The sequence below is a fragment of the Solanum verrucosum genome, unplaced genomic scaffold, assembly GCF_900185275.1.
Source record: "Solanum verrucosum unplaced genomic scaffold, falcon-dt-bn FXZP01000228.1, whole genome shotgun sequence".
Taxonomy (NCBI): domain Eukaryota; kingdom Viridiplantae; phylum Streptophyta; class Magnoliopsida; order Solanales; family Solanaceae; genus Solanum; species Solanum verrucosum.
The window spans coordinates 1,940,915-1,953,214 of record NW_026020210.1 but is presented as its reverse complement, the minus strand read 5'-3'; the positions used below and the strand labels follow the sequence as shown (position 1 = coordinate 1,953,214).

At 31.9% G+C, this 12,300-nt stretch overlaps 3 protein-coding genes across 3 annotated transcripts; all 3 read left to right on the top strand.

Annotated features, from left to right (window-relative positions):
* The first annotated feature begins 2,291 nt into the window (after nucleotides 1-2,291).
* On the top strand, nucleotides 2,292-4,318 carry LOC125830442 (cucumber peeling cupredoxin-like). The gene is made up of 2 exons (XM_049509639.1): nucleotides 2,292-2,582; nucleotides 3,774-4,318. The coding sequence occupies exons 1-2, from the start codon at nucleotides 2,411-2,413 to the stop codon at nucleotides 4,100-4,102; spliced, it is 501 nt and encodes a 166-aa protein (XP_049365596.1). The 5' UTR covers nucleotides 2,292-2,410; the 3' UTR covers nucleotides 4,103-4,318.
* Nucleotides 4,319-5,283: 965 nt separating this feature from the next.
* LOC125830430 (protein POST-ILLUMINATION CHLOROPHYLL FLUORESCENCE INCREASE, chloroplastic) lies at nucleotides 5,284-8,138 on the top strand. Its single transcript, XM_049509625.1, has 8 exons — nucleotides 5,284-5,455; nucleotides 6,047-6,167; nucleotides 6,383-6,467; nucleotides 6,571-6,649; nucleotides 6,782-6,895; nucleotides 6,996-7,108; nucleotides 7,591-7,701; nucleotides 7,794-8,138. The coding sequence occupies exons 1-8, from the start codon at nucleotides 5,365-5,367 to the stop codon at nucleotides 7,911-7,913; spliced, it is 834 nt and encodes a 277-aa protein (XP_049365582.1). The 5' UTR covers nucleotides 5,284-5,364; the 3' UTR covers nucleotides 7,914-8,138.
* A 2,024-nt stretch (nucleotides 8,139-10,162) lies between these two features.
* LOC125830409 (protein TOO MANY MOUTHS) lies at nucleotides 10,163-11,623 on the top strand. The gene has a single exon (XM_049509602.1). The coding sequence runs from the start codon at nucleotides 10,163-10,165 to the stop codon at nucleotides 11,621-11,623; it is 1,461 nt and encodes a 486-aa protein (XP_049365559.1).
* Nucleotides 11,624-12,300: the final 677 nt, after the last annotated feature.

Sequence of the window (12,300 nt, the reverse complement as noted above, 5' to 3'; positions counted from 1 at the left end):
CGAGAGTGGCACTGCCGGAGGGCCTGAAGTGAGAATTAATGCCTTGTTTTAATTTACATATTTTACTTTTCATTTTAGTCCATTTAAAATGGATGTCACTTTCTATATTTAGTAACTCTTTCGTTCCAATATCCCGTCATAATGGGGAATTGAGGAGTCTAGGAGAAAACACTTTTACGCTTTATTAGAAGAGCTGAAACTTATAGGACATTAAAAGAAAAAGAATTGGCATTAAGAGTTTTCTGTTACTGTTATTGTTGATTTTGCAGGAATTGAGGTTCCAATCTTTATTTAAAAAAGAGAGAAACAAATACAAGCTACATCATGCATTTGTTTGTATTAGACAGTTAATGTTGGAAAGTAATATTTAAATTTGCCAAATGATTAAGAAGTCTCAATGTTTTGCCGATAATTAGTTTTACTATGCATTGGAGGTGCTATTATTCCTTCACTTGAACCATGACGTTAATGTTATCATTTGAGAATGGAGCAACTAGGGATATTTGGCGTGATGTGACTCCTACGAAGTATTGTAGAAAATTATTAGATGGGGATCCAGATAGCAATGCTAATTTTGCTTTGATATAGAACTGTGTATAACATGCTCAGCGCGAGAAAGGAGACCCCAGATAAATTAAACTAAGATTTGTAGATAAACTGTGATTATCACTTTGAAATTAAAGTGTGATTTGTTGCTTATCCATGTTGGTAGGAGAAATCTTTTCATTTTTTCCTAATTGGTGTTTCATGTATCAAAACAATAGAGTCAGTAGCTTAAGGTATTTTTAGATTTGATTTTACTGGAAAGGTAATTATTTTCTTCATAAGACATGAAGTAAATGTGAATGTGGACGATAAGAAGAGTGCAGGATGTTTGAACAAATTTTACATTACACACTTAATATATTCACGTCCTACTTTATATCATACTAACACATTACACATGTAGAAATGTACATGCAAAATAAAGTACAAACAACTCCTTTGTTAATCAATTACAATTCAAATACATTTCAATCAAAATAGAGTAGTCAAAGTTTTAACTTCTAAACATTTAGTTTATACTAATATAATACTAGGTTGCATATTTGTTAATAATAATAATAATAATAATATATATATATATATATATATATATATATATATATGTGTGTGTGTGTGTGTGTGTGTGTGTTATTTATGTAACTATATACTTCGGTATGTTATTAGGTATTTCAATATATTATTTCTAAATATCAAATACCGTACTGAATACTAAAAAAATAAAAATGAATACCATATACCACATCAAATACCATAATACCAAAACCACGATATTAAGAATTTCGGGATGGTATGATAATTCGGTTTATATCATACCATGCCCACCCCTACTGGTGGGGAGGTGATGTGAGTCACCAATTCTTTTTTAATATGCACTTTTTAAAAAAGTATTACTCCCCCCGTCTCAATTTATGTGTCACTTTTCAAATTTCAATATTCAAACAAGTTTACCTTTGACTGTAAATTTTTCATATATCTTTTAAATATTTGAAATTGTCAATTATTGTGACTTATAATATATTTTTTATGAAGTTTACAAATATATAAATTTCATTTCAAAAAAATTGAAGATGTCATGTATAAATTCCTTTCAAACTTAAATTGTTTGACTCTCAAACAATAAAAAAAATATTACATAAATTGAGTCTGAGAGAGTAATTATTTTTTTGAGGCTCTTAATTTCAAGCTGATGAGTATAAAGAAAATGAAAACAAGAAATCTTATACAGAGATCAGTGTTTGTGCTTTGCATGTATCTTGAAGTCAATACTCTCAACCAATCGAAAACTCTCTGTATCGAAAAATTAAATTATATATATTAAAATTGTAGTTCATATAGATCAAAAATTATTTTTATAGTTAAGATTAGGCCATTTTATTTGGTATTGGAACGATTGGATCTTGACTGGATCACAAATATTTTCACCACCATCTATTCAAGTTAGTATTTGGGTAGATAGACTGTTTTTGGATAAGATTAATTTACAAAAAATTGAGTGATTTACAAAATACAAGAATAAGATAAATTATTTTACTACATAATTATTCAATTAAATTGAGTGATCATCTGACCAATTTATTCGAATATAATCATTTAAAATATGCCACATACATATATTGTTCTAGATGGAAAGTAGTGGCTGCGCGTACTTGCTGCTAATGTAGTGGATTTCCATTAACATAAAGTTGAGACCAATTAAAAATTCTTTCATTATATATATAAAGCAAATTTTGCATAACAAAATTAGTATAGGTCTCAGATAGGATATCTCTAGTAACCTACAATCATTTTTATTTTATTTTGGTTGCAAAAAACTAGAGCATTTTCTATCCCAAATAAAAAACAAAAAAAAAAAAAGAGAGAGAAGATGGAGAAATTTGTTTGTGGTGCTTTAACTATGGCAATTTTGCTACAAGTTACAATAGCACAAACAGATCATATAGTTGGGGATAGCTTTGGTTGGTCTATACCAATTAATGGCGCTGCAGCTTACACAATGTGGGCTGATGCAAATACAATCAAAATTGGTGACACCTTAGGTACTCTTTCTGTTTCAAGTCATTTGATTTTATTTTTTTTATATGATGATTTAAAATAAAAGATATTATAAAAATGTTCTTTAATTGAATGGTGTTAAAACATGTAGGTGGAAAGTTAGAATTGAAGAATTACTAAAAAGGAAAAGAATTCATTTCGAAATGAACAAAAAAAATAGGTCAAACACATTTAAAGTAAATAAGTGAACAAAATCATCCCTTCTTTTGATTTAAAATTAAAGATCACTTATTTTTTAGTTTTTTTTTTAATTTTTGGTTTCTCACCTAGTGTTCGGTACCCACATTGGAATCCGACTAAATTTAAATTCACGCCGAAAAGTTTCACATTGAGGGGTAGACCGTCCTAACAAAGGCGACTTCATACCCAAGGGAACTCGAACCCGAAACCTCTTGATGAAAGATGAAATAGTGCGTACCACTCCATCAAAAAGTTACTTTTCTTTCTCATGTATTAGAATGGTGCTAAGTTTTTGTTAATTCACTTAACAAATCACTTATTTCAAAAAATGATATATTCGACCACTTTTTAAAAACTCTTTTAACATTAAAACTATAAACTCTTTGAATAAAAACGCTTAAATAGGAAGAGGTTAGAATCACCATTTGCGATTATTTTGAACTTTAAGAAATATGCTTCACAAAAAAAATATGAATAATTGATACTATAATATACTACCTCCGTCCATTTTTAATTTTCATAGTTTCCTTTTTTAGAGTCAAACGATAAAAATTTTGACTAATATTTTGTGATGTATTTTTTCATCATATTGATATGAAAAAAGTTGCAATTTATAGTATTTTTCGTATAATTTTTGAATATCTAATTTTTTTTTGTTTAAAAAATCAAATTAATGTAATCTAATTTAACTTTGAAAATTAATCAATTTAATTTTTGAAAAGCGCAACATGACATTTAAAAGTGAATAGAGGGGGTAGTAATTAAACTGTTATGGACGCTCCACATGTTGATTTGCTGATTTTTATGCAACAGTTAAGAAATCAACACTTTGTATAAATATTCATTTTCCTTTACCCTTAAACTAGTCATGCTTGAAATATTTGGTTTATACATTCTAATCATACAATTTTTCGATGAAAAGTATTCAAACGTGATATATACATAATACATATCATTTCTTGTTTTTTATTTTTTCGTTTCGAATTGTCGACCAGTTTTCAAATTTACGGAAGGAAACCATGACGTACAAGAAGTATCAAGAAGTTCATATGAAGAGTGCAATACACAAAATTCTATAGGTGAAGCAATCAAGAAAGGGCCTGCAAAAATCACTATGCAAACTCTTGGGGATCATTATTACATTTGCACAGTTGGTGAGCACTGTTTAGCTGGTCAAAAAATGGCAATTAAAGTTTCAAGCTCTAATTCCTCAGCCTCAAATACTCCGGCAGACACCACTCCACCTCCTCCATCTTCCTCAACTGTCGTGTTTGCGAGTTTTCTGATAAGTTTATCTTCAATTGCACTCGCCATTTTTCTCTAAGCAGATTTATATAGGTTTATGCTCAACCTGATGACATGCTGTATAGTACACATAATTTTGATTCAGTTTGGGTTAAATTCTACTATTTTGAAGATTTTTGCCAAATCTTCTGCACACTACTTGTAATGCTAATTAAGTGTGTAATAATTTAGAGACAAAGATATATATATACTGATTAATATTCAATCTTGAATCAACTGTCTGTAATTTGAAATTAGATACATGAACACGACGAGTTAATATCTTAAAAGATTACTGATCAATTTTTAGAATTTATCTAACAAAGGCATTGGACTTTGTTTTGTATCAATAAAATCACTCAACTTAGACCTTTGCATTAATAAAATCACTCAACTAAATTTATCATTAAAAAATTTTGACATGATAAAATAAATTAGTTTTTATGTCATATTCATAATTAAAATAATAAATAAATTATTCAAAATTAGTATTTAAATATATTTCAATCAAAATAGAGTAGTCAAAGTTTTAACTTCTAAATATTTTATTTATACTAATACTTGGTTGTATATTTGTTAAGTAGTATTATATATATATATATATATATATATATATATATATATATATATATATATATGTTATTTATGTAACTATATACTTCGGTATGGTAATTTGGTATTTCCGTATGTTGTTTCTAAATATCAGATATCGTATCAAATACCAAAAAATTTAAAATGTATATCATATACCATACCAAATATCATAATACCAAAATCACGATATCAAAATTTTTGATATGATATAGTAATTCGACATATACCATATTATGACCACTCCTAACTGGGCATGTCAATTTGCTTATAACAAATTTTAATGTATGGAATATAACCAACAACAAATAAAATATAAGAAACATAATTTTATTGATAAACAATGTGGGTGCAATTGTGTTTGTTCTCTCTGAATTTTTTCTATAATTTGAGAATTTTTAATAGCGTATTTCTCTATGTCTACAATATAATCAGGAAAAATATCTGAGCATTTAAATCTCAATCTTTAGACTTTAGGTGATAATTGAATTAGTTGATTTTAAGACGAAGATTTTTTGGGAGTTGGAAGATTCATGCTAAAGTGTGAAAATGAAGTGATTTGTCTTGTTTTGGGGCTAAGAGATATTTTATTTAAGAGGAAAAAAAAAAAAGTTTGTATTTTGTGTGGTTGCCAATTTATACCTTACAATATGTTATCCTCCTTTATTTATTTGGACCAATTTCTATCTTTCTCATCCTACAGCTTCCAAAATGGCTGCAGCATCAACAAGTCCCTCTTTATTTTCTGCAACTCGTTCTGCTTCTAATACCAATGCAAGTCCCTCTGTTTCAAATATATATGGTAAGATACATAATTTTTGTACCAATTTTTTTCTGTCTCAACTTTTTTCAACCATTATTATAGAACTTTCTTGATATGTGATAAGAGGTGCGTTGGAGCAACAACAAAGTTGTCTCTGTGTGAACTGTAGGTCACGGGTTTGATCCCTGAGAACAGTCACTAATACTTGCAATTAGGGTAGGCTCATGTCTACATCACATCTCTTGAGCCGGATGCGGCCCTTCCCCGAACTTTGCTAATGCGAGATGCTTTGTGCACCTTGTTGCCTTGTCCTTTTTTTTTTTTTTCTTGATCTGCATATATTTACTTTAATATGTTGTAATTTGGATAATTTTTTGAAGATCACTTTACCTGTTATTACAATCCTAATAAAAACCTAGGATATTATGTATGCATGGACTCTTCTTTTGTATTGGAATGAATAAGAACCAAAATATAGTACAATGAGTACAGAGGATTCATATAGTCAGCCAAATTCTCTTTGAGCTCTTCCATATCTTTTAAGATGTCTATCTTCTATAATACTTGTGTTAATGCCATTTCATTGGCATAATTTCATTTCTCTAATGTATCTGTCTATTCAAAATGCAGCTACAAGTTTTATGGGCGCGCACATGAGAAGATATCATCCAGCTACAAGGAAACTAGTAAGGATTAGTAAGGGTATAGTTGCTGCGGCCGTTGCAACTTCCCCTGCAGAGGAAATCAAAGAGTAAGCTCCTCCGTTCTCTTGTCTTCCGCCTTCTAATGAGACATACTGAATTTTGTTAGCATCAAATTGGATGAAGTAACTTAATATATGTTGAAAGTGTAACGAAAGTAATTGCTCTATAACTTTCTGTATGCATAGAAAGTTAGCATATTCTTCTATGTATACATGATATAGAACTATGGAAGTTTAACAATCGCCAAACGTTCGTGTTACAGATATGCTCTTCCTTCATGGGCTAAATTTGACCTTGGAAAATCACCAGTATATTGGAAAACAATGAATGGTCTTCCCCCAACTGCAGTATGTTCAAATATCCGAATAAATGAATATATCTTTTTTAACATAATGTTTCTGAATGCCTATTAATCGAGGTCCTAAATGTTGCTTATTTTCTTTTTGACAGGGAGAGAGACTGAAGCTTTTTTACAATCCAGCTGCAAACAATATGGTTCCTAATGAAGATTTTGGAATCGCTTTTAATGGTAAGTTCATGTCTATTTCAAATTCACATATAACATATTCAACAGGTTTCGTTCCTATTTGCAATTTTCTTCATTCTGCTACACACTCTAAAATTAGAACCAAAATGCTGAATTCTTGAGACTCGAATTCAGGAGGTTTCAACCAGCCTATCATGTGCGGTGGTGAACCTAGGATAATGCTCCAGAAAATCAGAGGAAAAGCCGATCCTCCTATTTATACGATTCAGTTATGTATTCCCAAGCATGGTGAGTTTTAAACTTTTATTTAAGAAACTTCCCTTTAAGTTGCATTTTAGAAGAATAAATCTCTGTCTCCTATTTTTACATTGTATTTATTTGTTTGCAGCTCTTAGTTTGATCTTCTCGTTCACAAATGGAACCGAATGGGATGGTCCCTATAGACTACAATTTCAAGTCCCCAAGGCTTGGAGAAATAAACCAACTGAATTCTTCACTGAGGTAGCAAACATTCAGTTCTAGTCTTTTAGTTAACAAACTGAGGTACTTGTATTATGAACGAGTTTGACCTCTTTATATGGCACTGATTGCCTAAAGTTTGGTTCTTGAATTGTGCTGCAAGCGCGATGAATTGCAATACAAATTTTGGTATGGACTTATTGTTGGAGTCCACGTCGTTTGTGGGATGGTAATTTGGTCTCTTTATTTCTTTATTACTTATCGATGTTACTCTTGTGCTTGAGGGAAAAAAAAATATGAACAAGGTAGTCCTTACTGGTTCACAAGGGATTCCTTGTTACCGTCATATACTAGGGTGTCAGAGCCTAAGCTAGTGATGCTATCGGCCACTGGACTTTTGCCATCTAGGGTGCAGCATAGCATAGTTGTATGATGCTTGTATTGCTCTATAAAACTTAATTAGCATTGTAAATCTTTTGAAGAGTGATGTGTCATCATGATTGAGGAATTATTTTGTTATGCAGGGTCTTGCACGGGAGTTGAGCCAGGATGGTGCCTGTGACAGGGCAATCTTCCCGGACTCGAGTATCTTGATCACAAGATGTGCGATGGTTGGTAACTTGAATGTGGATGGAGTAAGTAGAATCATCTTTCTCTATCTTTATGTTTCGAGTTTCATTTCAAAGCTAGTATGTATTTGATTAGAAGGGACACGATTCTATTGCAGGGTGATCGTTGCAATCTTGATCTAGTACCGGGATGCATTGATCCAAATTCTCCCGAGTATAATCCACTAGCCAATGTAGATGATGGATCTTGTCCACCATATTCAGATTCTGAGGAATAATTTTCAGTACATATATATATATATACGACTGATGTTTATAGTTTAGTGTTATCGATGGAAGTCTTTCACACGTGTGTGGATTCGATTTCCACTATTAATTACCTTTGTGATAAAGAAAATGTCTAGAATTACTAAAAGGAAACACTTGAATCTCCAACCTTATACTGTGAAGTATTTAGTTATGGTGTCTCTACTGGTTGGTTTGTATAGAATTTTTATAATTCACTTTTGGCATGCAGCAAAAACAAGCTCTTGATAAAACTCCGTATTTTGAATATTTACACCTAGTTCAAAGTGAGTTCAATTTCAACAATCTAGATCCAAAAACCATAATAAAATTACTGTTATTACAATTAGCTGCAATGATCCATCGATGCAAAAATTAAATAATAAAAACGATAGTAATTTATTATTCTTCAGTAGAATTTTCTCATATTCTATGAATAATTTCTTTAGTAAGAATGCATTTTGATGAGTATCCTGCTCTTTTTCAAATTACAAAAATCCCTTAAATTCGGATACATCGCATTCCAGTTTTGAATACATCTCAACGTCCCGATACATTGCGTCTCTGTTTTGGATACATCACTCAATGTCCCGATACATCGCGTCTGTGTTTCGGATACATCACTCCATGTCCCGATACATAGTGTAAAGTGATGTATCCAACTGATACATCGCGTAAAATGATGTATCGAACGATTCATCGTGTAAAGTGATGTATCCGAGAATATGAGAGAGTAGGGTACATCCCAAAACGTCCCGATACATCGCGTCCCGGTTTCGGATACATCCCTCCACGTCCTGATACATCGCCTCGGTTTCCAATACATCACTCAGCGAATGTCCTGATATATCGCGTAAAGTGATGTATCTGAGAATAGGAGAGAGTAGGATTTTTGTAATTTTCTCAAACGGTATGAAATTTTAAAGAATATGGTAAAATAAGTTGAGTATTTAGATAATTTTCCCCCCCCCCCCCTTTTATATATAAAATATAAAAATTTAAGGTAAATTTTAAAACAATCCAAAAATTAGATTATTTTTTTTCTCAAAATCACTTGTTCTCTTCTTTCTTTCTTTTTTAGAATTTAGGATCTTGGGTTTTTGCCAATTGAATTTCGGCCAAAACTTGACAAGTTTTATGGACAAATCAATTTTGCCAAATTTCCCCCCAAAAAAATCTAAGATTTAAGTTCGTCTTTTCCTTTATTTAAAAACGAAAATAGAGGCGATTAGACATCTATTGAGACTTGAGACTAATTCTAATTTTCAATCTTATAGACTCTGCATCATTTTTGAAGTTTTATTTTAGAGTGGTCTATAACATTTATTTTAAAATTTGATGGTCTTTAAGTTTTGTTTATACAGTTTATTTAACGGAAATTTATTGACCATAATATTTATTTATTCAGACCTAAATCGCTCGACATAAACTTAAAATGTCGTAGAATAAAATTTAAAAATAAAAAATTGAATACCACCTAAAATAGGGGCATTTGTATGAATGGCCCTTATTCTTTCTATTCTTTCTTAAACATTTCATTTTAATAGACTTGACAAGGGATTAAGTTCACAAATGGCCTTAAAAAGGGATGGTCTTGATATTTTTTATCATGCTTAACGGATTTAATATAAATAGTCTTGGCTTGGAAAAAAAACCACTAGACAATGTTTGGGCATAAGTTGTGAACATAAATTAGTTTTCTCTATCAAAATTTTTAGGTATTTTAAGACAATGAACCTGCTCAATCAACCATAAGTTCTTTCTTATAGGTAAAAGCTAGAATTTATTTCTAATAAGCAACATAAACTCTTTCTAGCGAATTTTTTAAAATTAAAAATATTTTCTAAATAATCTATTAAGCAAAGACAAAAATTTAAGATCGAACACTTCTAAAAACGCCACACATCATTTCGAGTTGAGAGTTTCGGCCCAAAATTTATGATCCTTAGATGGAACCCAAGCAAGCCTACTTGTATGTGGGCCTAGATTAACTGACGTAGAAGCAGGCTCAAACCCCGTGATAGTATTAAATGTTCATTAACAACATAAACTCATGCATTTATTTCATCTCCTCCTCATACTCGTGAATCCATTATTATCCTACTTTAATTTATGCACCCACCAATTTTCATTCACTTGTCACACTCCCCAACCTGGTCATTGCCATAAATATTTATATTATGTCACTTATAAAACACCCCTAAAAATACAACCAAGTTTGTCACTTCATTCATAGTCCAAAATGGCCCTTTTTCTCTCAATACAAATAACACTACTACTATCTTTTTTCTTCTTTCCTCTAGGATTGTCATTCACCGTTATAATGTCGGATTCCGGTGCACCTTCAGCTCTAGTTGATGCTCCACAAACTGGCTTCTCGATGAATAATAATCGTGCACGAACCGATCCTCATGAGCAAGAAGCCGTTTACGACATTATGAGGGCTACGGGGAACGATTGGGCCACCGATATCCTTGATGTTTGTCGTGGTCGATGGCATGGTATTGAGTGCATGCCGGATAATGACAATGTGTACCATGTTGTGTCACTTTCCTTCGGCGCATTGTCTGATGACACAGCATTTCCTACGTGTTACTCGAGTCATTCGTTCATTTCACCTTCAGTTAGGAAACTTCCACACCTTCGGACTTTATTCTTCTATCGTTGCTTTAGTAACAATCCTCAGCCCATTCCAGCATTTCTAGCCCAATTAGGGCCCACTTTGCAAACACTAGTTTTAAGGGAAAATGGGTTCACAGGGCCCATTCCTAATGAATTGGGTAACCTAACTCATTTGAGAGTTCTAGATCTTCACAAAAACAATCTTAACGGTTCAATACCAATCTCTCTGGGCCGGATCACCGGTTTGAGGTCACTAGATTTGAGTGACAACAAACTAGCCAGTTCAATTCCGAGTTTGACTTTTGCTCAGTTAAATATCATGGACCTCAACCAAAATCACCTTACGGGTTCAATTCCATCCACACTCATGAGCTGTCATTCGCTTATAAAGCTAGACCTGAGCCGTAATCGCCTCTCTGGTTCAATACCTGACTCGATCCACAACTTAAACAACCTCATCCTTTTGGATTTAAGCTACAATAGTCTAACAAGCCCATTCCCAATGTTACTCAAGAAATTGAATTCTCTACAAACCTTAGTCCTCAATGGAAATCCAATGGACTCAGCTAATCTACCGGATAACGTATTCGATGGTTTCAACGACTTAATGATTTTAGGATTATCAAACATGAACCTTCAAGGTCCAATACCAAATTCTCTAGGCCGATTACCTAAGCTACGAGTCCTTCATCTCGATGGGAACAAGTTAAATGGTTCGATCCCATCGAGTTTTGGTAATTTAAATAACATAAGTGAGCTTAGGCTAAACAATAACATGTTGAGTGGTCCTATTCCATTTAAAAGAGAAATGGTTTGGAGAATGAGAAGGAAAATGAAGCTTTCAAATAATGAAGGGCTTTGTTACAATAAAGAAAATGGGCTTGGAGATGATTTAGAGACATTGTTGGATTCAGGGATTGGACATTGTGGGGACTCTAAAACAGAGCCAATAAAAACAGTACAACACATTTCAACACTCAACAGAGCAAGTTTTGTAAGATCAAATAGCTACAAATTATTATCATCTCTTGGATGTTTGCTTTGGTCAGCTTTAGTTTTTGTTGTAGTTTGTTTGTTGTAAGTGAGTGTTTAGAGATTTTGGTACAGTTTTTTTTTCTCCTTTCTGTTTTAAATGTAACAAAACTTAACACTATTAGCATAATACATAAATGTACCTTTTAATTTGAATTCATTTTATATTTATACGTTTTAACTTTGGGTGTACACAAGTAGACACTTAAACTTGTATAAAGTTAAACAAGTAGACATATACGTCATATGTAGCATAATACACATAGGACACCATGTACGACGGAAATTTCCATGTAGTATCTATTTGTTCAACTTTATATAAGTATGATGTCTACATGTGCACACCTAAAGTTAAAGAGCATAAATATGAGTTAAAAGGATATATTTACGTACTATTATGCCTAGTATTAAAAATAGGAGGAGTGTTACTACTTTAATTCTTTAGATCTTTTGGGGAACTTGAATGGCAATTGTAAATTATTGCCCAAGTCTTAGAATTCAATTATAACTACATTACTGATGAAGTTGACACTACAAAACTAGTTGGCATTAAGAATTTTTAAAGTTCAAAAAGAATATAACCTCTCATTTCCAATTATTTTCTAGGTTTAATCCATCCCAAATAAAGGAGTTAGTACTCTAATTTTTCTTATATTCTTTCATTATTATAAGTACTAATTAGGGGTGTACATAGGCCGGTTTGATTTGTTTTTTCATTAAAAAAAA

What these genes read in the sequence shown, in the direction of transcription:
- LOC125830442 (XM_049509639.1), top strand. Translation starts at nt 2,411, where the DNA reads ATGGAGAAATTTGTTTGTGGTGCTTTAACTATGGCAATTTTGCTACAA. An exon ending in CAAAATTGGTGACACCTTAG is followed by an intron (nt 2,583 to 3,773) that starts GTACTCTTTCTG and finishes ATTGTCGACCAG; the next exon opens with TTTTCAAATTTACGGAAGGA.
- LOC125830430 (XM_049509625.1), top strand. Translation starts at nt 5,365, where the DNA reads ATGGCTGCAGCATCAACAAGTCCCTCTTTATTTTCTGCAACTCGTTCT. An exon ending in CCTGCAGAGGAAATCAAAGA is followed by an intron (nt 6,168 to 6,382) that starts GTAAGCTCCTCC and finishes TTCGTGTTACAG; the next exon opens with ATATGCTCTTCCTTCATGGG. An exon ending in GTTATGTATTCCCAAGCATG is followed by an intron (nt 6,896 to 6,995) that starts GTGAGTTTTAAA and finishes ATTTGTTTGCAG; the next exon opens with CTCTTAGTTTGATCTTCTCG.
- LOC125830409 (XM_049509602.1), top strand. Translation starts at nt 10,163, where the DNA reads ATGGCCCTTTTTCTCTCAATACAAATAACACTACTACTATCTTTTTTC.